Source organism: Fusarium coffeatum (assembly GCF_003316985.1).
Source record: "Fusarium coffeatum strain FIESC_28 chromosome Unknown BRIP53273_contig_204, whole genome shotgun sequence".
In the NCBI taxonomy this organism is placed as follows: domain Eukaryota; kingdom Fungi; phylum Ascomycota; class Sordariomycetes; order Hypocreales; family Nectriaceae; genus Fusarium; species Fusarium coffeatum.
In genome coordinates, this window is record NW_022157997.1 from 75,449 (window position 1) to 99,222 (window position 23,774).

General features: G+C 47.8%; 9 protein-coding genes across 9 annotated transcripts; 5 read left to right on the top strand and 4 right to left on the bottom strand.

The window, feature by feature from the left end:
- Positions 1 to 545: 545 nt before the first annotated feature.
- On the top strand, positions 546 to 1,661 carry FIESC28_08625 (uncharacterized protein; the record flags this gene model as incomplete). The annotated part of the gene is made up of 2 exons (XM_031162763.1): positions 546 to 1,103; positions 1,152 to 1,661. The coding sequence occupies 2 exons, from the start codon at positions 546 to 548 to the stop codon at positions 1,659 to 1,661; spliced, it is 1,068 nt and encodes a 355-aa protein (XP_031013191.1).
- A 1,821-nt stretch (positions 1,662 to 3,482) lies between these two features.
- FIESC28_08626 (uncharacterized protein) lies at positions 3,483 to 5,033 on the top strand (the record flags this gene model as incomplete). Its single annotated transcript, XM_031162764.1, has 4 exons — positions 3,483 to 3,726; positions 3,776 to 4,065; positions 4,146 to 4,716; positions 4,768 to 5,033. 4 exons carry the CDS (start codon positions 3,483 to 3,485, stop codon positions 5,031 to 5,033), a joined length of 1,371 nt encoding a protein of 456 aa, XP_031013192.1.
- A 620-nt stretch (positions 5,034 to 5,653) lies between these two features.
- FIESC28_08627 (uncharacterized protein) lies at positions 5,654 to 7,313 on the bottom strand (the record flags this gene model as incomplete). Its single annotated transcript, XM_031162765.1, has 4 exons — positions 5,654 to 6,606; positions 6,659 to 6,919; positions 6,970 to 7,021; positions 7,074 to 7,313. The coding sequence occupies 4 exons, from the start codon at positions 7,311 to 7,313 to the stop codon at positions 5,654 to 5,656; spliced, it is 1,506 nt and encodes a 501-aa protein (XP_031013193.1).
- Positions 7,314 to 7,909: 596 nt separating this feature from the next.
- FIESC28_08628 (uncharacterized protein) lies at positions 7,910 to 11,278 on the top strand (the record flags this gene model as incomplete). The annotated part of the gene is made up of 1 exon (XM_031162766.1): positions 7,910 to 11,278. One exon carries the CDS (start codon positions 7,910 to 7,912, stop codon positions 11,276 to 11,278), a length of 3,369 nt encoding a protein of 1,122 aa, XP_031013194.1.
- An 842-nt stretch (positions 11,279 to 12,120) lies between these two features.
- On the bottom strand, positions 12,121 to 13,813 carry FIESC28_08629 (uncharacterized protein; the record flags this gene model as incomplete). The annotated part of the gene is made up of 5 exons (XM_031162767.1): positions 12,121 to 12,986; positions 13,038 to 13,208; positions 13,261 to 13,375; positions 13,425 to 13,606; positions 13,660 to 13,813. 5 exons carry the CDS (start codon positions 13,811 to 13,813, stop codon positions 12,121 to 12,123), a joined length of 1,488 nt encoding a protein of 495 aa, XP_031013195.1.
- Positions 13,814 to 14,373: 560 nt separating this feature from the next.
- FIESC28_08630 (uncharacterized protein) lies at positions 14,374 to 15,414 on the top strand (the record flags this gene model as incomplete). The annotated part of the gene is made up of 1 exon (XM_031162768.1): positions 14,374 to 15,414. One exon carries the CDS (start codon positions 14,374 to 14,376, stop codon positions 15,412 to 15,414), a length of 1,041 nt encoding a protein of 346 aa, XP_031013196.1.
- Positions 15,415 to 15,514: 100 nt separating this feature from the next.
- FIESC28_08631 (uncharacterized protein) lies at positions 15,515 to 16,385 on the bottom strand (the record flags this gene model as incomplete). Its single annotated transcript, XM_031162769.1, has 2 exons — positions 15,515 to 15,960; positions 16,013 to 16,385. 2 exons carry the CDS (start codon positions 16,383 to 16,385, stop codon positions 15,515 to 15,517), a joined length of 819 nt encoding a protein of 272 aa, XP_031013197.1.
- A 1,531-nt stretch (positions 16,386 to 17,916) lies between these two features.
- FIESC28_08632 (uncharacterized protein) lies at positions 17,917 to 19,638 on the top strand (the record flags this gene model as incomplete). Its single annotated transcript, XM_031162770.1, has 1 exon — positions 17,917 to 19,638. One exon carries the CDS (start codon positions 17,917 to 17,919, stop codon positions 19,636 to 19,638), a length of 1,722 nt encoding a protein of 573 aa, XP_031013198.1.
- A 145-nt stretch (positions 19,639 to 19,783) lies between these two features.
- Positions 19,784 to 23,711, bottom strand: FIESC28_08633 (uncharacterized protein; the record flags this gene model as incomplete). Its single annotated transcript, XM_031162771.1, has 5 exons — positions 19,784 to 20,145; positions 21,026 to 22,995; positions 23,150 to 23,165; positions 23,316 to 23,535; positions 23,625 to 23,711. The coding sequence occupies 5 exons, from the start codon at positions 23,709 to 23,711 to the stop codon at positions 19,784 to 19,786; spliced, it is 2,655 nt and encodes an 884-aa protein (XP_031013199.1).
- Positions 23,712 to 23,774: the final 63 nt, after the last annotated feature.

Here is a 23,774-nt window from a genome sequence, read left to right on the forward strand (position 1 = left end):
TGAAGACACCGTGATCGCTTTTTGCGCCTATCAAATGGACCGACAGGCATTTTCGGGTGTTGTGTTGAAGTGCCGTTGCTGATGATGTTTCGGCAATGGCTATCAACGTTGGATTTATACTGAAAGCGGCAGTGATTGCGCGAGATTAGGCGCAGCTGGCTGCTATACCGAATTGAGAAATAATTGAGCGACGCTAAGGTCGTGACGCGATTTTGACCAATGATGTTTCTCGTTCTCATTGAGAGCTGAACTTTAGTTTCATCAGCGTCGTAATCCTGGTCACAGCGTATCTCCCGTTAGTGGGGGCTCTTCTCGTGACAGAAGTCAACTCGCCCGAACTTGACCACATGCGGTACATGCAGTAAAGCTTGGGTTTCTAGAACATCGATAGAATTGCATCAAGTGTCAGCGTGCTTTGACAGAATGGTAGTCCAATGTGTTCGGTATATAAGTAAGAGTTTAGTCCCTCCAAGATTGTTTCATTTCATCATCGCTCTCTTCTTTATTTCTCAACAGCTAAACAAATCCATTCGCCCAACCTAAAGATGAAGTTCTCCCTTCTCCTCCTGTCCCTTGTCGGACTTGGCAATGCCATTGAACTGCCGAAACCAAACGGACCTTACAGCGTGGCTGTTCGTACCAGCGCCATGATCGACAAACATCGCATCGACCCTTACGACCCCAGGCGAGGTCACCGAAATGTCCTTGCTTCCATTTTCTGGCCTGTCCCCTCACCATCCTGCTCTAAAACCACACTTCCCTACATGACGCCGGCTGTTGCGAAGCTCTACGGACAGAAGGCACAGAGCATGGGTCTTTCGAATGAGACTTTTGCAGCCTTTGAGTACTCTGTTTGTACACCTCTACATACTCCGAAGGGCTGTGGAAGCAAGAGGCAATTTCCTCTGATCATCTTCTCTCCTGGTGCTGGCAACTCCCGCCTCCTCTACAGCAACATGGCCCGCTCGTTCGCTAGCTTTGGCAACATCGTGGCTTTGATTGACCATCCTTACGATGCTGATATTATTGAGTTTCCCGATGGTAAGACAATCATGACTGGGAATATCCCGGAGACTACAAAGTCTCTCATTAAATTGACCAAAGTATGTTCCTCCACATTTTCTTTGTGACTTCGCTAATGTGTCTCCTAGGTCCGGGCTGAGGATATCTCTTTTGTCATCTCGGAAGTTCTGCAATCCTCTCTCTACAAGAGTGTGCTGAAAGGTCTTCCGGGCTCTGTTGATAAGAGCAAAATCGTCGCGCTCGGTCACTCCCTCGGAGGCGCTAGTGCAGCAGTTGCGATTCTGTCAGACAAGAGAATCTGTGGCGGGATGGACATGGACGGACAAATTTTCGACCCTGCTCTCAGTCAAGGTCTTGAAAAGCCGTTCTTCCTGGTCGGCCGTCCAAACCATAGCAAGGAGGACGCCACGTGGAACAAGTTCTTTGCAAACCTTCGAGGAAGCAAGAAAATGATCACGATCGACCGTACCGTGCATGGATCGTTCACAGATTACCCTCAGCTGATCCAGGCGCTGAATCTCCCTGCCTCGGCTTCTAAGGCTATACAGCCACTCATCGGAACTGTCAATCCCTCAGATCTCGAAAACGGTCTTTCCAAAATTGTAGTAAGCTTCGTCAAGGCATGCTCCAATATTTAGGTGTACAATGGTCGAAGATCTGGTGGTGGCTCATTGATATTACATAGAAATGGAGGATCGGGCATGGATGGCGATACATAGAAATTGGTAGAGTTTCATTTTAATACATGTTTATTTTTCTCAATACTTGTATAGATATTTACTGAGACAGCCTCACAGCCTTGTCCAATACCTTCGCTACATACTCAACATTCCTACTGTTCACTGTAAAGATACGGATTACATTCTGTTCTTTAGAGCGAACCACGAATTAACTTACGTCCTGCGATGGAACTGTGGCCTGATGCCAAGATATAAACATGACTTTCTTGTTGGATAGATGCAACTTGCTCTGGCGTCAATCCTGTGTACGAGAACATGCTGATCTAATGACGTCAAGGTCAGCCTCCTTCCGATAACATTCCACTTCCATATCAACAGAATATGTTTACCTGCGAGACAATATGATCCCAATTACCTGGTGTGCCAAGAGCCACAAGGTTTTGATAAAGGGCTTTCCGCATGTCCTTGATCCGATCACTCATTTCTACAAGGTCCGTCATCCAGTCTTGGAACAGCCTCGAGTCGGAGAGTATGGTCGCTGCAAGTCTCGCTCCATGTACCGGAGGTTGAGAAATTTGCCCTCGTTGAAGGCGACAGAGGTGACCTCGAACCTTGTGGGCCTCACTCGACGTGGCACAAAACATGTGTAGAGCACCAACACGCTTTCCGTACAGACCCATATTCTTGGAGAAATACTGGCAAACGGCCAGTTCCATAGTACCACGATTCAGAAAATGGCGAACGGCCTACGCGTCATCATCAAGATCTGTTGCGAATCCTTGACTTGGAAGATAATATCTTAGCAAAAGCCAGGGAAGGATGGGACTGATATGAGGTGACATGACTTACTAGGCACAGTCGAAAAATGGGAAGAGGCTTTTGTTCTCACAAATGTCGGCAATTGCCTTCCATTGCTCCTTGGTAGGATCGACACCAACGGGATTGTGAGCGCAAGCATGGAGCAAGATAACATCTCCAGAGGCAGCTTCAGTCTAAAGTCTGTTGATCAGTCTATCAAAGTCCAGTTTCTTAGTCTTTGCATTCCAATAAGGGTATCGTTTCACATCGACACCAACAAGACTCCAAATGTTGGCATAGTTGACCCAGCTGGGGTCCGAAAGCCAGACAGCACCTGGTTTCAGGGTTTCAGATAGGAAGCGTGCTCCAAGGAAGTTGGCTCCTGTTCCTGAGATGGTCTGGATCGAGACCAAATGACTGTCATCGTAGCCGCGGTGACCGAAAAGGATTTGACTAGCTGAATAGACGAAGGGGGAAAATCCGGCTTAAGGCCGGTGTCACTCGGTCGCTGACTATGTAGCGCTAACTAAACGTGGATGTCTCAATGTTGTCAATTGCATTGTAAGAGTCACGTAAAACACCGAGTAGTGTTAAAAAAGTCGAGTCAACACAACACAAGTTCAGTTTCATAGAAATTCTTGTAGTTACTGTAAACAATTCTACTTATTAATTATATTTGATTTCCAAACAAACCTGACTCTCTTGGCACCGTATCGCCTGTTCTGGATCGCGTTGAGAGGATTACCCTGGAGCGCTGGAGGACATCGGCCAACCCGATAACCGTACCGAGTTCCCTACAGTGCGAACAGCTTCACCTGTTCGACTCTTGCGGGTCTGCCTGAAGAGCTGGCAACTCAAATAAACTTGCAGCTTCTAACCTTACTTTTACCTGCAACTTTCAAGAGTTTTCCAATTTTTCTGATAAAGATAACTGCAAAAGATAGACCCGAACAGAATCCAAAGTTCTATAAAATCAAAAAAATGGCAACAAAACCATTTCCACCTCCCCATGGCATGACGTCTTTCTGGCGCGCTACTCCAGGATCACTGGATGATTACCGGTCAACACCGGAATTGCCTTCCAAATGCGACATTCTTATCATCGGCGCAGGTTATTCAGGCGCATCGATTATCACTCACATGCTATCGCAACCTGAGTCACAGGACAAGTCAATCGTCGTCTTGGAAGCTCGCCAGCTATGCTCCGGAGCCACAGGGCGAAATGGTTCGTAAAGACGCGTTCATCATCTGAAGTTGCTGACACTGTTGGGCAGGAGGACACATCAAGCCTGATGTCTACAACTTGTGCGCAAGGATGGCTTTTAAGCATGGAGTCGCTGCAGCAGCCGAGATCGCCGACTTTGAACTTGCCAATGTAGAGGCCGTTAAAAATTATGTCCAAGGCCAGAACGTCGACTGCGATTTTATGATGACACAAGCTGTCGATGTGCAGCTCTCGGAAGATCACAACCGCGCTCTCAAGTCTGGCTACGATCAAATGGTCAATGCTGGCGTAGAGGCGACTAAGAAGGCATTCTACGTTGATGGGAAATATGCTGAAACGGTAAGTGCAATTAGAGTTAATGGGAGTTGTTTCAAAACGCAGTTCTGCCTTGATATCTATATTCTAACCCATTGAAACAGGTCTCAGGCATCAAAGGCGCGAAAGGAGCGTTCAAGTATGCCACAGGTCATTTATGGCCCTACAAATTAATCCACCATATGTTTTCTGAGGCTTTGAAACATGAGAACTTGAATTTGCAGACCAACACGCCAGTCAACGAAATTTCAGCTACACCCAATACCGATGGCTTCTGGTCCGTGACTACTGGCCGTGGTATCATCAACGCCCGCAAGGTAGTCATGGCTACGAATGCATACACTGCTGCTCTTCTCCCAGAGTATCACGAAAAGATCATCCCTTACCGCGCTATCTGCAGTCGGATAGTTGCACCGAACCCGCCGATGCTGGCTGACTCGTATGCCATTCGATTCAGTCCCAAGGATTTTGACTATCTCATCCCACGACCCGACGGGAGCATCATTGTGGGCGGTGCCAGGTCAGCATACTTTAGACGCAAGGACGATTGGTACGGCAATGTCGACGATACAAAAGTTATCGAAAGGGCCAAGGACTACTTTGAAGGATACATGCAGAGATACTTCCGCGGTTGGGAAAACAGTGGTGCTTACACCGAGCAAGTGTGGACTGGAAGTGAGTATACTGCTCTCGTCTCAATGGCTGTCTCTTGCTAACTCGGAATAGTTATGGGTTATTCCTCCGATGGACTTCCGCGGATTGGACGTGTACCAGGAAGGGAAAACATGTTCATCATGGGCGGCTTCACTGGACATGGTATGCCCCAGGTATTCCTCACCGCCAAGGCAATCAGTCGTATGGTCCTCGGGGATTTGGCGTATTCGGATACCGGACTTCCCCGGTTGTTCCAAGAGTCGCAGGTGCGGCTGGAAAGTAAGGAGAACTTTCTGCGAGATATGGCCGATAGCGAGCCAAGTTTAGCAAGAATTTAGGCGATAGCAGCGTTGTACCCATGATGGCTGCCGGAACGATGGATGCGCCAAGACAATTGGTGTATATTACTTAGGCAGAAGTTTTACAGTGCGAGGCTTTAAATGACCCCAAATTACCTGGTTATCGGATTCATACCCCGCATCTCCTTTAAACTTCTCAACGTAGCTTAACGTTGGTCAAATTAATATTAACAGATCTACTGCTCCTGGTTTGAATGGCCGATCTTGCGGCGAGGTTCGGAGCTTGTTTTATTCCCGATGCCCCGCCATTCTTTAGCACAACTTGATTTTCATCATCTGACTTAAAAGATGGTAATATTCTAACTTGAGTGGTTTTGATTGGGTCGGCTTCTTCAGAATACATGGGAAGACTTTCCTCTTTGAAATTCCTGGGTATGGGCTTCTGACTCGCCGCAGATTGATGGCTCACAAGAACAAGTATCTTACGCTTCAAAACTTTTGATGATTCTTTTATTCAATGCCTCAAATTGAACTAAGGTTATAATACAATAATATCGCTTATATGTGTTACTGTAGCCTCGCTGAACTATTTATTTAAAGCTGTGTAGTCTATTCCCTTCGCGGTGTATCTTTGGAACGATACCCTGTGTCATGTCACTCTACTGTTCCTGGGCGACCTGGTCCTGACGCTGAAGCGCTACCAGCTCCCTCTCAGCCTTAGTGACAGGCTCCTGAGGCAGGAGCTTGAAGTACCAGGGCGCAACGATGGCAATAACACATCCCAAGCCACAAGTAGCAGTTAAGGTAGCGAAGCCAACTAGATGTTGTGGGGCGTTGGTGCTAGGCCATAGGTAACTTCCATAGATGATGGCCAAGTGTCCGAAAGAATTGACAAAAGCAATGGCGATGGAGCGCTTTTGATCCGGGAAGGGGATAGACTCGCTCGTCCAGTTGAGCATGAGAGGCAAACCGGTGTAGAGCCCAGCAACCAGTAGGCACATCATGACGTACTTCGCCACAGCAGAGCTAATCAGGGCGGAGACGATACAAGCGATGGCAGCGAGACCATACAGGCCGACACTGTGCCACCTTCTATCTTGACACTTATCTGAGGTCCAGGACAGAGCCAGTTGGCAGACCGCTCCAGTAATCCAGATCGGGACAGTCATCCACTGAGCAGTGACACTGGTATATCCCATAGTTTTGAGGATCGTGGGCACAAAGTATGAGATGGACATGCCGAGGATGATGATGCTGTAGGCAACGAGGAAGAACCAAGTCTTTCCATCCGTTACAACAGCCTTGAAGGCCTGCCAGGAAGTCATTCGACGGGTTGTGCTGCCAACACTGACTTGCCTGTCTACCAAGATTCGAATCTGGGCAAGGCGTCGCTGATCAGGCGAGAAGTGGCGGGCATTGCGAGGGTAGTCCGGGAGGAGCAAATAAAGAGCAAATCCACAGACTACTGTGAGGACGCCTTCTACAATGAAAAGCCATCGCCAGCCAGGAATACCTCTCGCTCCTTCCAGACCCTTGACAATAGCACCGGCCATGATTCCACCCAAGGCTGGAGCGATACATCCGGAGGTATAGAAGATGCAAAATCTTTTACCTGTGATAGCATTAGTAGTGATTCAAACCCTTCGGACGGCTACCGTGCTCACCAATTTCCTTCTTTGTGTACCAGCATGTTAGAAGATAGATTGCGCCGGGAAAAAGACCAGCCTCAATGCAACCAAGAAAGAGGCGACCAGCAAGAAAGCCCTTGTAGCTCTTTGCTTGCGACAAAGCAATGACAATACAGCCCCAGACCCAGACTATAGTAGGCAGATATATCGAAGGTCGGCATTTATTCATGATCATATTGGACGGAACCTCGCAGAGGAAGTAGCCGACAAAGAACAGGTATACGAGGAGAGAGTAATCTGTCACATCGGTTAGATGGTCTCTGGTCTAGTGGAGATAGAAGTGCTACCATTGTCCTTCATGTTCAGACTCTCGCTCATTCCAGCTGCGTTGGCGTTGGCCTGTAAGTGTTAGTGGGTTCTCCAGTAATCAGTCAGTAAGTGAGCAACTTACAATGTTGCCACGATCCAGGTATGCAAGAACGTACATCCACCAAAGACATGGTAGAAGAGTAAAGTCGATCTTACGCACAAGGCGTTTCTCCTCAGCAGTGTCAGGGACATAATTCGCCAACGCAATCGTGAGTTCTTCATCTTCAGCCAACGCATCGGCAGGCTTTATGATTTCCCCATCAACAAGGTCTTTCGAGCCACGTGGCTCGATTTGAGCTTTGTTATCAATTTGCGAAGCCATTGCAAGAAGGCAAAGATGATGATAGTGTTGGAACAAATTGAAGTCAGGAAGCCGGGCCGGTCACGGTATTATAGGCCGGAGTACGAGCCAGTTTTAGTTGCCGACCTGGAGACATAGTGGATTTAGCGCCTTTAGCGCCTTTCCCCAGGTTCTTATCTACGCTATCTGCGGGGACGTCTTAGTTCCGGCGTTTCGGCGTTACGCCGAAGAGATCGCTAAACTTTGAGTCACGTATGTTGAATAATGGAACCCTTGCCTTCGCCAAGAAGCACGATAGGGAAAAGGTCCTAACACATAGTGCTGCTCAGGTCTGATATTACGCGGTTGTCGGTATTTATTTATTAGACGATTAGACGTGTCAACTCCTATTGTATTATATCTGTATCATAACTTTCGGAAGGACAAGTTATTGTGCGGATTTACAAAGTCTCACGTGATTCTGCGGGGGCTTACAATCTAAAATATCTCATCTCACCAAGCCATTTTTGATGCTGGGCAAGCAGACATCTAAACTAATATCTTTGACAAAGGTTGTATTCTTGCTGTGTTCGCTACGTTCAGGTCCGGTCAGAAAATAATATTTATCGCCAAGAACAATGCCTCAAATATCCTACGTGCTTCCTGGACAACCTTCAAGACGCCTAGGCAAAGAAACAGAAGCCGTCCTCAATGAAATGCACGAGATGATCCTGGAGAGGTTGGGCGACAGTGGTAAGAAAATGATCGAGCTTTTCGACAACTCTGTTGGTCAAACTCGGGGCTGGGGAGAAACTCTGATATTTGCACCGAACAGTCCTGAAAAGGTTGTTCCTCACGACTATGGCTTGGCGGCAATGATAGGAGAGAACACTGACTACACAGAGGCTTGGGATGAGTATGTACCTGATAGTATGCAACTCCGTAGTGGTCACCAGCTATGTGTTGCATGCAAAGCCACCTTCAACTATTTCTGCGCGTTCCAAGCCGACCCAGAAAAGATGAACAACAATGTCTTGCACTCGGAGTCACTGCTGTCGGTCTTCAGGTCTGCCACATCCCGCCGTTGCTACATCTGTCATCAGCTCTGGGAGAAGATCATCAAGATGTATCCAAATATGGTACCAGACATGTATCCCGACTACAGAATCGAGTGCTGCTGGACCACCTACAGAAATGATAATAAAGAGACCAAGATGTGGATGATCATGTATAACCATTCAATGCGGAAGTTGCCTATCTATAACTATCAGCATGTACTGCGGATAGGTATCTGGTCAAGAAAGTACTTTGGCAAATACTTTGAGAAGAGTATTAATAACCGAGACGTTACTGTTGCGGATGAAGGGTCGAGTGACACTGCGGATGGCTATACCAACGATAATGACGATGCGAAGGCTCTGGCTTTATCATGGATGGCGAGATGTATGCAGAACGCCGATGGACAACATGATATATGTAACCACCGCGACGAAGACTACCTCCCAACTCGTCTTCTCGATGTTAAAAAGGCTCTACAAAACAAAGTGGTACGTCTAGTTTGCCCCAGTAAGAACGAAGAAGCATTCAGGGGTACCGAGTACGCGTCTTTGAGCCATTGCTGGGGTGCTCATGGTGTAAAGGAGAACCCCAAGTTGTTAACTACCAACGTTGACCGCAGACAAGCTGAAGGCTTAGATTGGAAGAACCTACCCAAGACGTTCCAAGATGCCTTTGAAATCGCATCTTGGCTGAGCCTGGACTGGCTGTGGATTGACTCGATGTGCATCATGCAGGATTCCGAGTCAGACTGGAAAGCTGAAGCGTCTGTGATGGACCAAGTCTACATAAACGCCAAGGTGAACATTTCGGCGGACAAAGGTCAGGATAGCCGATCAGGTTGCTTTGCACAACGTCAAGATGTCGACATCACGCCTCTTCACTTTCAGGCCACTAAACTCGAAAAAGAATGGATGGTAACTACGGAGAACAGTTTCGGGTGGATGGAATCTGCACCTTCGCTCTCAAGGGCCTGGATCCATCGCGAGAGGCAGTTGTCAAGACGTATCCTGCATTTCACTGACAAGGAAATTGTATGGGAGTGCTGTGGAATTGGAAAGGCCTGTTTCGCCAGCGAGACCATGCCGTTTGGTTCGCCCTTCAAGAAGATCTTCAATGGAGAAACAAAATTCCAAATCCAGATTGCAGATGCCATGGATACGAAGCTGAGAAGACGAGAACAAAAGGATAAGCTGCACACACTCTGGAACTCCACGTGTCAAGACCTCTCAAACAAGTCTGTCACCTATGCCTCGGACCTGCCTATCATACTCTCAAGTCTAGCTAGGGAATTTCATACCCTGTTCGACGGTGATGAATATGCTTGCGGCCTGTGGCGGTCAACTATGGCCGAGTCACTAACCTGGTGGATACCCGGCACTAAACCAGAGTATGAAGGCTACATTGCACCATCATGGTCATGGCTCAGCGCTGCATGCCCAGTAGAGCTGTACCATCCGGGACATCAACAGCACAAACGAGCCGTCGTTGACGTATTATATATCTGCAGGGCGTACGAGTCGCACCTGGATACTGGCTTTGGAAAGCATGCCGTTGGAACATCCATGGGTGTGAATGGCTTTTTGCGCAAGCTGCATTTTTACTATACGGGTCCTACAGCAGATGGTATCGTACTGAGTGTCGTTGAAGAGGATGGCCATGGCAATGATCTTATCCGTAGCATCGGCGGGGATTGGGATGAAGACGAAGGGATGATGTTCCGCATGACGACGGATGGTTGCCTCAACCTGCAATCCCGTGAATTCGAATGTTACGGTCTTTTCACCACATTGGACGAGTGGGCACCAGATCGTAGTCAATGCCGTCGACGGCTGGCCTGTGTTCTTCTTGAGCATGAATCGGCAACTAATAGTGGTCCCCATACTTATCATCAGTACAAGAGAATCGGCACGCTTGACGATATCAGCGACTTCTACAGCTTTAAGCTACGTTACCGAGTTACCTCAGACGCAAGAGTTCCAGAGGCTGGAGTGCCACGAGATGAACGGGACGAAAATGCTACAGACTACGCCGGCCCGCCAGCGCCTGAGACATGGTTCCAAAAGGATCATGGTCCTACCAATGGTAAGCTGGATCGGAAAGAACGTGGGGAAAGCTGTCGAGTAGGGACTATTCTGAAGGGGGATGACCAATCTTCCTGCGATGAACAATCAGATCATGGTGACGGGATGAAACGTGAACCGCTAGATGACATATGGTACTTGCTAGCACAATACGTCGGTTGGGTCCGCTGGATAGCTATTCGCGAATCCAGGGAGAACGAAGAACCAGAATCGACTGTGTACTCGACTTCCGGAGAGTCAGAGACAGATCAGAGCGAATTCGAAGAAGAGGAAGAAGGAAGCCAGGATGACCAGCTGCATGACAATTGTGCAGATAAGGAGAGTAGTGCAGGTGATAAAGCTGCCATGTCGAATAACGACAACGGGAGCAGTGGAAAGATATTGACCTCTCCCAAGATGGACGGCGGTAACGGAGAGTCCTTGAAGGAGACGATTCCTGAGGGACGTGGAATCCACTCTTCTTCATCTACAGGCTTTATGCCCACCACCGAAACAAACGGAGGGAACCAAGATGCGGAAGATGGAAATAGTGGCAAGGGTGATACAAAGGAGGATAAGAAGGACGAGAAGCGAAAGAGAAATCGTCAAGAAACTTTACATCTCGGGAGTGTGATTTTGAAAATCCATGACCATGCCTCTTCGGGGCTTGAACCCATCACTGGCGCTGAGAACGAAGACGAGGCCTGGGGTCGTCTACAGGAAGTGCTATGGTTCGAAACACAAACTCGGGCGTACGGGGCAAATTATGGCGAGGACCCCAAGGCTGCCATGTATCAGTTTGACGACGTATTGGAAACGTGGCAAAAGACATATGGTGTGGTTCCATGGTTAGAAAGGTTGGATATTTCCAAATTTGGGATAGTCTAATGACCGACCTGGAGTTAGCGAACAGGGATAAGTGGAAACGGGTCTCTGTTGTCATACATACTTTATTGAAATGAGCCTTGCGAGTAGCTCGATCCGGATATACAAGAAAGACATCATTTAACTCCATCCACCCGGCAGCCCTGTCGCTTCCAGACACCAAGCGTAAGGGTAGACTAGCCCAGATCTAGAACATAAGTCCTTACTAATCCAGAGGGTGCTCTGGGAAAGCTAGCGCAAGTTAATGCTAGTGTAGGTCGTGATACGAAGTGTATTTTCAGTATCACAGCGGCGAGCAACGTCAACCCTGAATGCCACCAGGTTATCTCGTGTCTTAACCGAACTTCCTAAGTCTTTCCCGTAAGTCAGACCCTTGACCATTGGCTGTTTAGTGGAAAACGTGATCTTGATAAGTGATGAATATCAATTAAAAGAAAAAAGGTTTAACACCCAACTCTCTAGCGCAAGGTACAGCATGTTTATTGGAACAGTCTCAGTTAGCGTTGATGATCTGATGAGATGCAGCGGTGGCCTTTTTAGCATGAGGCTTGTTTCTAACCCCGGGTCTAGCAGGTGATTACAATGGAATAGCTTATTTACGTTTCGCAGTCTCGCATGGATTTCTATTGTTTGGATGTTTCGATGAGGTCCATCGGTGGTTTACTCAACATAAGAGTAGTCTCTAACACTAGCATTCAAAGGATGCGACTTTTCTTCGCCTTCACATTATTCCCATTAATTAAAAAAAAACCTCATTCCGATGTTTAGACCCCTAATGTTTAGAGGTTGCAGCGAGGATCAATCCTAAATGTTCTCCTACTCAAATGGCCTGACTCGTAATCTGCTCAGAGAGTGTAAACATACTCTGAGCCACAGTGCCACTTCTCCGTCAAAGCCTTAGTCGCACTTCCATTCAAGGTACCCTCGTTCTGGATATCATGCTCCCTTGCCTTTTCCAACTTTCTGTTTCTCCAAGCAAGGAAGAACCTCAACACAGTCGCCATAATAATACAGAGCCCACTGAAAGCCACGTTCGCTACGTTTGCCTGCCAATATCGCGGGCCTTGAGTGGATGGATAGAAATATGAGGCATAGATGGAAGCAAGGTTGGACCCCGCGTTGACAACTGCATACGAGATAGCGCGCTTTGTCGACGGACGCGGCAGGGAAGATGATACCCATGACAGAATACAACCGAAGGATCCATAAATTGACATCATCATGAATGTAGCGATATAGCGAGCAGCAGTGTTCAGAGTGACAGCCGAGATGATGAAGCCGATACTGCAGAAGATCTGCGGCCACACAACATGCAGCCATCGCTCGTTGACACGATCGCTATGCCACGAATTGGTAATACCTAGAATAGCAGCAAAGACATACGGTGGCGCAGAAAGCAGGAGTGTAATGGTCGAGCTGTATCCAAGGGTCTTGACAATGGTGGGGAAGAAGTTGGTGAAAGCGGCAGCAGTGTTGAGTCCAAGTTGCATGATCCAGATCATGTAAAGTGCAGGGTCGGCAAATGCCATCTTTGTACCTTCCCACGCTGACACATCTGCTCGATCATCTTCCTTGTTTGCATCTTCTGCCATTCTCAAGACGGCGATTCGGCGTTCTTCGTCGCTGAGCCAGCGCGTGGTGGCAGGATAATCTGGGACAACGAAGTATGTAACGACTGCGGCGGGGTAGGTTGCGCATCCTTCAATGATGACTGCAAGATTATTAGTCGAGGCTCCTCGAGAAAATGGAAAAAGAAACGTACAAAGCCATCGCCAATTTGCAAGGCCTGCTTTACCATCCATTCCAGACATGATAGCACTTCCAAGAAGACCACCAAAGGCACCGGCCATTTGGCCAGCAGCGTAGAGAACCGATATGCGGACGGCAAGTTCCTTCTTGGTGTACCATGAGCTGAATAGAAACAGAGCGCCGGCTGTCATCGGTCGTTAGTCATGATGCGAGACTGGTGATTGGGTTCAGCTTACGAAAGAACGGTGCCTCGACGAAGCCAAGGATGAATCTAAGGGCAATCATGCCTTCGTAGTTCTGCACGGCTCCAGTACAGGCGCTGACAGTTGCCCAGCAGACCATGATAGAAGGCTGAAGAGTTAGTTAGGATCTCAGAACACAGAGCACCACCAACACGTACCAAGAAGATAGACGGTCGCATCTTGTTTAAAATCATGTTCGTAGGCACCTGAGTGAGGATGTAACCAACGAAGAAGATACTGATGACAGTATTGTACTGTTCATTGACAAGACCAATATCTTCTTCGAAGTTGCCAAGTCGCGCCGTCGCGATATTGTTGCGATCGAGATAGTTAAGAATATCTGTATGGTGAAAACGTCAAGCAGGGGCGAATTGCGACATCTTCTAGACTTACACAAAAGCATCATCAATGGCATCATTCGCTTGTCGATTCGTCTCACTAGAGCCTTCTCCTTGGTCGGTCGGTCATGAATATCAGCTGAGGCTCCATCCAAAGTCTCGAGCCGGACCTCGTCGCCGTTGTCCTTGATCATGTCTTCACCCGCCATGTTGACTCGAGATTGTGTTTCAAAATAACTCAACCTTTGAGATGGAGGTTGTTGGTCTCAAAAAAAAGCAAGACTTCGGTATTTATTGGAACCACACTCTGCACTACTTCCAGTCTATCAACACCCAAGTTTGCCGACGACCCACCGTAAAACTGGAGACCTGGGGTAAAGTGTCTGGGGAAAACAAGTCGAGCGGGGAAGGAACCCTGCGAGCGCAACCTAATGAATCATGTAGTCTACCTCTCCTGGCCAATCCACGCTCATTCCGACCACTTTCCGATGGATCGACAAACCTCCGCCAGTGATATCTTCCTGTGAACAGCCGAGCCGAGGAGACGCCCTGGAGGTCCATTCATCTTACATGTTCGCGATATCCGATCGGCATGATGAGGAGCTGACGGACAGTAGACCGATATCTTGCAGTTATTAAAATCACCGGTTCGTTTACCGGTCGCATCTTAATGTGTTCTGCAGATTATAAGCCAAACATAAGACCTACTGCTGGTGCGCTGATACTTCCGGCTACTCCAATTTACCCCACACCTTACTCATCCCTCACGATGTCAGCTGACGAAAAGCCTACGATTCTCCATATTGGAGATCCGATTAAATACAATCATGAACTTTACGAGAAGCTTGAAGCGAAATTCACCATTATTCGACCTTCAGCAGAAGAACGCCAGCGTGGCCCGTTTATAGAAGCCCTTCGACAGAAGAAATGGGGTGACTTTCAAGCCGTCATGCGCCCATTCTGGATCACAGGTGGTGAAATGGGACGCTGGGACCGGGAATTGATTCCGCTTTTGCCCAAGTCGGTCAAAGTGTATGCATCGGCTGGGGCTGGCTATGACTGGGCTGATGTCGATGTCATGGCCGAAGCGGGCATTCTATACTGCAATGGTGCAGCGGCATCTTCTGAGGCAGTTGCTGACATGGCACTTTATCACATTATCTCTGTCTTTAGAAATATGCAGTGGTCTAACATGGCGGCTAGAGGGAGCGAGGAGGAGTTCAGAGATGCTCATGCTCATACCCAGCTCACAGCATACAACCCCCGTGGTCATACACTCGGTATGATTGGGTTGGGCAACATCGGGTATCAGATTGCCCTCAAAACTTACAAGGCACTGGGCATGCGCATCGCCTACCACGATCCTTTTCCAAAGTCACCAGAGCAAGAAGCCGTCATTGAGGCAAAACACTATGCAAAACTCGAAGACATGCTGGCAATCGCCGACTGTGTTGTGATCGCTGCCCCGGGCGCGGGTGGAAAGAAGATTCTAGGACGAGACGAGATTGCCAAAATGAAGAAGGGATCACGACTGGTCAATATCGCACGAGGTAGTTTGGTGGATGAAGAAGCTGTCGCCGATGCGATGGATTTGGGACATCTGTTTGCGGTGGGACTGGACGTCTTTGAAGATGAGCCAAGACCGAATCCGAGATTACAGAAGATGAGGAATGCTTCATTGACGTGTCATACGGCTGGTGGTGCGTTGGATACTTCAATTGGGTTCGAGAGGTTGGCTATGGAGAATGTTATGGCTGTGCTTGAGGGCAAGGAGCCAATTACACCGGTTAATAAGCACCTATTCAAGTAGAAAGGGATAAGGATTATCTATAGATATTGATTAGACTCAAGAATACAAGTGCTATTGAGCTATTTATGCCTATAAGACAACTCTATCTCAGGTCTAGGATTTACACGTAAAAGATGCCCATCCCCAGAGCAAGCACCAATGACTTGCCAAGTCCCCAAGAACTAAGCTTCAAACCTGCATTGTCCTCCAGCGAGGCAGTTACTTCTGCCACTACACTGTTGGTCGCGGATGGGGTGCTCTCCGCGGTGGTAACGGCTTCGCCTGCACTGGTGGCCGTGCTTGAAACATTCGAGGATTCTGGTGCGGCGGTCATTGTCGTGGAAGGCGTGGTTGTTGCAGTCAAAGCATCCTTCCCAGCGAGTACAGACTTGGGGCATTCCTTGTCCATTCGCTCACGCATATCTTCAATCCATCCGTTGACAGGGCTATAAGAGCTGATGTCAAATGCCCAAAGACGTCTGACGTAACAAGGCTCGCACATATACTTGACCGGGAGTCCACTGGCATCGTAGTCTTCGTCCCCTTCAGGGAACTCGTCAATGATGACTGTTCGACAATGTTAGCACCACGAACAAATTGAAGAGATCCTGATACCAACCGTTGCAGTATTTTCCTGTCTTGGCATCCTTGTCACAAAGCTGGTTACGGCCGTCCATCATAGGAGGCTCTCGTATCGCTTCCTTCGCGCAATGTTTTTGAAAGGAATCATGCCATTTCTGAAGCGAGTCGCCGCATTTCTTAGCGCAAATGCCATCGGTTATGGCAAAGTCGTCGTCGCCCTCAAGGGTGCCTTCCCAACCTGTGCTTCCCATGTCTATAAGGTTCTCATCGCAGTCGATATCGGATAAAAGTACCTTGAGACAGGCTTGGTTGTCTTTCATCCACTCGTCAACATAAGGTGAATTGTAAGGGATAAAGGCACTTGAGCCCCAGATGAGGGGGGATGCAAAAACGAGCGTAGAAACCAACATAATGGCGGTGCGACAACTGAAAGAGTGAAGTCGTCGGGATTCAAAATGAACGAATGGAGGGATTGACTGCCAAGTAGAGGCACAACTCTATGTAGGGCTGGTCAGTTTACTTTATAGCGAATGGCATGGACCCGTCATTTAGAAACATGCGATAAAACCCCTGGCTTGGTGGGACTGCCAAGACGACAGCCTAGAATAAAATTAGCCAAGCTCGCCAAGTCGGCTTGAAAAAAGCTGTAACCGAGCTTCTCCCAGCTTTCACCCGATCACAGCTCTTGAACATGTTGTTGGTTGGTGATGACTGAGAGCAAAAGTCCCATGCTGACTTCCCGTGACATTTCCAGGTGGAGAATTCATTAACCTTGACCGACGACACTTCGGCCGTTTACAAGCTTGTGATCAGATCAGTGCTTACTTTGGAGTTCCTCTCAACTTACCCTATAGTATCCGCAGTCAATTGACAATGGAGGCATACTAAGTCGACTCGAACCTCGATAACCAAAGATAATGTTTTTTATTGCGCTTGTGTACTAGGGTCGGAAATTTTTGGAAACTAGGATTGGAATTGTTAAAAAGGAGTACTGAAAGGCTGGAAACGCGTGAATAAAACCTGCGTTTTGGGTAAAAAACAATTTAGCAAAAGGTCAGTAGAAATTAATAAAGAAAATATTGCAAGAGTAAGGTTTGGCCTAGAATCATAAAATATTAAGCTACCTTCTTGGTTGAGTGTTCAAATACTTGATATAAGCCATTTTCCCTTTCTTGTTCTTGTCAGTAATTGCTATCCAGCCCTTGGGCCGCGCTTTCGTTGTCATCAAGGTCAATAACCAATTTTTACTGTCTCAACCAAAACCTCATCGAAGCTACTGGCTGATATGAAACAGTGCTTGCAGTAATGCTCGGCTTGCTGGGCAATGGGAATAGATTGCTAAGAGCCTGGTTCCTTCTATGACATGTCAGTTTTTACGGCAGCCACTTTGGTTTCAGCTCATGCAGCCACTTGCACAAGTACAGACATATTCAAAACCAGGCTTCAGAGTTCTTGTAATGATAGTAAGGGATCTCGACGGACTTGACATCATTCCTGGACTGGTAAATCTATCTGTTGATATGATAAATCATGTCCGAGTTTCAACCTACTTGACGTCTACCTATGATGCCGGACTGGCATATTGTAGCGGGTCACGGGCGCCATTGTTCATCGAGAGCCTGATTTCGATCACAGCACAGGTGTGTGTTGGTTCCATATCCAGATCATATCGTGTTGCACTCTGATTGGGGACTCTGACGCTCAACTGTACGAGAGGTTGCAGAAGCTGACCACTCCGCACCCAACCCGGCGTTCTTTCATTGGTGATACCAATATCCTAGCTGGGGTTCTTAATGTTTGCCACGAGAGTGAGAGGACCATTCTTGTCCGCAATATTAGACTGATATCCCCCCGTGAGAGAATCCTTTGTCCACTCGATCCATTTCCTGAAACAAAGTCCTCCCATTTTTGCAATGCAATGCGCGTTGGTACATATAATCGATGGACCCCTTTCCACATTTCACACCGCGCCGTCAAGTCAGACGAAGCGACGATGTATCTGCATACGAGCCTTTTGACACCAGCCAAGAGCACCCTGGACTTGGTAGGCCCATGGAGAGACAACTTTGTGACGTCTCAGAGATTGCCGCACTGCTAGCGTGCTTTGGCTGCAGCATCACTGGCTTGATCTGTTCTTTCCATCCAGCGACGGCAGCATATCTGGGACAAAAGTATCAGCTTATCATCGTTGGCTTGATGCTGTCTCTTATGTACCTTTGCACCAGCAAATTGACAACAATTGTGTTTCTGCAACTCGAAACAAGATGGGCGAGTCTCCTCCAGAACTACGATTCGATTATTAAGCGAAGTGTTTTGGGTAGTCTTCTGAACAGGCAACAAGCAAGCCAACGATGGACATTACTTCTAGCGTCATCTCTCGCTTTCCCACTCCTTCTCAGCGTTAGTTACAAGACATTCGTTGGCGGCAAGATCACCACCGTACTACACACAAGTGGGGGAGACTATGGGCTTACCGGCCCTGGCGGTCTTGCTAATTTTTCTGCCGGCTCTTCTCTCATGATCAACGCGACAATCCCATTCATGTCCACCCACGCCACAGAGCTACCCTTGCCACCCCACCCATTCGGGTTCAACATGTTGTTGTTGGAAAACAGCTCAGTCGCCATGCTCGATGCACCGAGTTCATCTTACATCAATGCTATACGAGAAAACCTTCACAGCGGGCAGCCATATACTGTGGCGGCGGAAGTCAAGGCTCTAGCATGGCACCTGGACCCCGAAGTTGATCAACATCGGAATGATGAAAGCTGGTGGAATCAGTTTTACGATAAAGGTTCGGCTAAGGAACCCGTGTACATCTCTCTTTATAAGTGGCATAAGTGGCATAAGTGGCATAAGTGGCTGTCGACTCTGTGGAAGGACGATCAGATCTCGGACTTTTTTGTTCTTCTTACTCCCCATGAGAAAGACAGAAAGGTGAGGCCGACGAAGGAGAGGTTTCAAAAGGAAGCACTTAAGTTCGCTAGCCAACATCTCATTTGTGATGGCAAATGGAGGATCACTCGCAGCACCGTCGATCTTATCGCGGGTGACTGCACTAGAAGATTCGATACACAGCTCCCTTCCGGCTGCATAGCTTTACACCTCAACGACGCTGTATTCCTGCTTGGAGACTTTCTTGGTGAATTGGAAACAGGGAAACTTGACGAAAAAGGCAAGGTTCGTCTTACAGCTGTTGTTTCGTCGTTATTCTGGTCTCGACTTGCTGCGTACTGTGGCATTGATTCTCCAACAAATCACTTGTCGCGGGATGACCTAGCTCAGTTCAAGTATCATAGGGCAGACCAAGCCTGGAAGACAGGTGTCGTGCTCAAACGCAGCCCTCTTCTGGCACTCGTTCTTCTGGCTCACCCGATCGTTGCCTTGGCACTCCTTATCGTCCGCATTTCTTTTTGTTCGGCATCTGTATCCGGTGGGTTTGGTCTCATCAGTGTCTTAGCGGGCCATAGGTCCAATGAAGGGGATATCTTAAGCGGAGCAGGGTTATCTGGGGATGCAAAGGATGCCATTGAGCTGTCCTTCGACACACGCGGCGGGGCGTGTGATTACGGAGGTGAAAGACTAGGGTTTCAGCTGAGGAAGGCAACAAACCTAAGGCATCGAGATCAAAGGAAACTGGTACCTAAAGTCAAGTATCACTGACTGAGATTGGCATAGAGTGTAAATTGTCATGAGTAACTGGAGTGTCCACTATCGTACGTTATCATTGCTTGCCATCTGAAACCTTCATCTCATGTAGCCTAAGAGCCAGATCTTGGGAATATCCACAGATTGTCCTAGTAGGATTTCAACTACCCGCAGTTGGGAAAAGAGCGGAGCCAGTAACATTAACATTCTCAATACCATGAGGGCGATAGAGCTCATCTACAGAACTACCGACCTCCTTAGGTCCCATGAAACAAGTGCTTGACTCATGAACAACACCAGGGATTCGAATAGTTTCGACTGGTGGTTTCGTCTTGCACCATTTGTGAGATGCCTCATTCCACCATTCGATACCAGACTGGTGCGCATCGCCGCCTGCCATTTCTTTCGTTATGTCGTAGGAGCCCTGGTCCATTACATCCCAGGCGGTACGATCCTCGTCACTCAAGGTGTATTGCAAGGTGACGTTGCAAGTCGGGTCCGTGGCTCGGGTAATTGACACCGCTTGCGATGGTTACAGCACATGTTAAAGTCAATCCTCCTGACATAGAGCTGGTCAGCTGCATTGTTGATAATCGTGGGTAGCTGCTCAAATCTGCGTCGAGATACCAATCTACAGTGACGTATGGCTGACAAACCTGGTGAGCGGCACCCGTGTGTATATCGCGCTAGACGAGGTCCCACGTGGATATTCCGTTGCAATAGACCAATCACTTTGTGACGCCAAGATAATCAATCAGGGATGGTAAAGGGGACCTTGAAATGCGGCTATGATTGATCTACATCACTGTCACGTAACAATTATTGGAGCGCTGTATGGCCTATCGCTTTCTGATAATGCTTCCTGTGACCAGAGTGGGATGTGACCAATCGGCACCACCTGCGAGGCCAGCATGGATCTAGAATCCTGGTCCCTTAATACAGGGCAAGGTTAACTGGTAACAAGTGTAAGCCGGCCCTAGGAAAGCCAAACCTAAGTTACAAAACTATTAAATCAGTCTGCATAAAGAATGACAGCAGAAGCGCAGGATAGTTCAAGCTTTGCCCTTGGAATTTTAATTTCTGTACAGTAATCCAAATTATCTACTATGTCTAGAATCTAGACAGACGCGGAAGCTATTGTAATCTTACATTGTTATTGTTGCAAGGAACCTATTGCCTGCGCCGACGGGAATATGTCCTCTGTACTGGGTTACTTGTTGGCGTATTGCAGCCAGTTAATTAAACGATCCCACGTTGCTATAAGAAAATAGGTAGAAATACTCTCAACAGAATAGCATACTCAATTTGTCTTATGTAGTATGGTGGTTGCACGTTAGCCACTTAAGCAACTTCTTCATTAACAGTTGCCTATTCATTGGCTTTGCAATGTAGTCATCCATACCCTTATCCAAACAATGCTCCATGTCGCCCTTCAACGCGTAGGCGGTCATAGCAATCACAGGTAACTCTATACCTTTACTTCGTATCTGACCCGTCGCCTCGTACCCATTCATAACAGGCATACTTATATCCATAAGAACCAAGTCAAACTTGTCAGGTGCTCCCAAAATGGACGAAACAGCCTGGGCGCCGTCTGAGACCACAGTTATGTGCTGGAATCCAAAGCTATGGAGCATTCCGACAAGAACTTTCTGGTTGATGATGTTATCCTCCGCCGCGAGAATCCGTTTTGAAGGTGAGATGGTAGCAAGTTGTCTGAGTGGCTTGGCAAGGTCTTCGCCATCGAAAGACTCTTGTGGTAATTGTTCAATATCGGAATCAGGCAGATTCTGAACGGGTTGGGCTTTCTGATGGGAGTCGAGCTTCCGTAGATTGAATGTGAACCAAAAGTTACTACCCTGGCGTTCTGGATTTGGTTTATATCCAATATCACCTTCCAACATCGAAGCTAGTGATTTCGCGATGGAAAGCCCAAGTCCAGTCCCTGGGCGACGTTTGTGGATTGGGGTATCCAGTTGCGTGAATGGCTTGAACAACTCCTTCGCATCATCTATTGTAACTCCATAACCAGTGTCGACGATCTCTGTCAAAATCGTGTAGGTGGTTGTATCTTCAGCGTGAGGCGTTACCCGCACCAGAATGTACCCAAGTTCGGTAAACTTAACAGCATTGCTGAGAATGTTTTCAAAGATCTGACGGTATCTCAGAGGATCGCCCTCTGCAAACTTCGGTAGGTGTGGTGAGAGGCTCACTTTCATAGAGACTCCCGGTTGGACAGCGGGCTGTAATGCACGCACCACCAACGTAACCAGACTGGTGATGTCGACCTTACCCTTCTGGATGGTAAAACTGTCAGCTGTAATCTTGGAGTAGTCGAGTATATCATTGATAATTCGCAATAGCACGCGACCAGATTCTTCAATCATATTGGCCGTCTCGCGCTGTTCCTCGGTCAAGTGACTGTCAAGGAGGAGCGAACAAGCAGAGAGTACACCATGCATTGGTGTACGGATTTCGTGACTAATGTTTGCCAGAAAATCATTCTTTAACCGTGCGCTCTCCTCGTGAGCCGCAATTAAACGTAACTCTGCCTCTTTTCGCTCGGTGAGGTCTCGTGTGACTTTGCCGAAGCCGACGTGCATGTTGTTCTTGTAGATAGCCGTGATAACGACGTTAGCCCAGAACCTGCTACCGTCCTTACGATAGCGCCAGCCCTCATCCTCCACTCTGCCTTCGCGTAAACAAATCTCCAGTTCCCTTTCAGGTTTCCCGGATTGGGTGTCTTCCTCGCCGTAGAATGTCGAAAAATGTTTGCCCACGATTTCTTCCTTCTTGTAACCTTTGTTCAATTCGGCTCCACGATTCCAAGTCATGACGTTCCCACGAGTATCGAGCAGAAAGATAGCATAGTCTTTAACGGCTTGGATGAGGATGCCAAAGGCATCATCAATAGGTAGCCAGCTCTGTACCATTCCGCCATCGGCTACGGTGACGTGGATCTCAGCTTTTTCCCATTCGACCACCAGGCAGAGGAGTTCATCATCCTTGTGTACGGGCTTGATGCGCGCCGTCCAAGCGACGTCATTCGCAATGTACGCCGCATAGCATAGACGGAGATCTCTGGACTCGATGGCTGTCTCGATAGCGTATACAAATGGTATACGATCAAATCGTTCAGTCGGCGAACCTTGGTAAAGAGCAACAAAGAGGTCTTGATCAATAAGGCCCTCACGACTTCGACCCCAGGCTTCCAGTAAGCCGACAGAAACCCTCTGTATACGATAGGAAGATGATACGACAAGGGAGGGTACGGGTAAGTAGTCGAAGATATCGTTGGTAGTAGGGATATAAGCGCCAAGGGCCTTAGCTGCTACGTCCATCTCCACAGCAGCTGCACGAGCAGAGTCTTCGCTAATACGACGTCTCTGTTAACTCGCAATATCAAACCTGCTTCAGGTGGTGGGGGAAATAAGATGGAGAAAAATTGAGGGGTTTGATTGTCCAAATTTTTAGATGCCGGTATGTACCTAACGCGTGAAACAATGACGTCAGAATTTATTCATACTTAGCAATGCAATTCCCTATGATGAAACTAGGGCACTCTGGCAATAAATAAAAGACGATAACTATTACAGGAATTCTATATACTGGATATATTATGGCTTTCGTAGGGTCTTTTGCTATCTCTACCCTATTGGTATTTCACTCTTAACCCTTTCTGCAGAGCCTACCAGAGTTTAAGTTGTAATCCCAGTCATCACTTCCCACACCGGAGAGAACCCAAAAGCTGTTACTGGCATCGTACTTGCTCTTGATCCTTAGCAGCTGGTGGTAGTAATTCCCATAAAAGTCCGTCTTGAAGTTTGAGTGGAAAGGGTTTCCCTCATTCATGTAAGAACCGGTCTCTGGAGCCCACTCCCGCCAGAGACTCTCAGGGTTAGGGTTAGGGTACTATTAATGTAGTCAGATCCTTTTCGCCGCAACACCTCTACAATTGTGAGGTAAAGCGATAAAGGCATCAGCCTGCAATTCCAGCTGACAGTAAGTTTCTCAAGAGGTTGCTGGTCCATATGTTGCAAGAATGAAAATTGTCTTAATTGACGGAAGCCGGCAACAGAATCGCGCATTGCTGAGTTTCTTTGCAAAAGTTCAACATCTGAGTACGCACGTATTTAATGGTGAGACTTCTC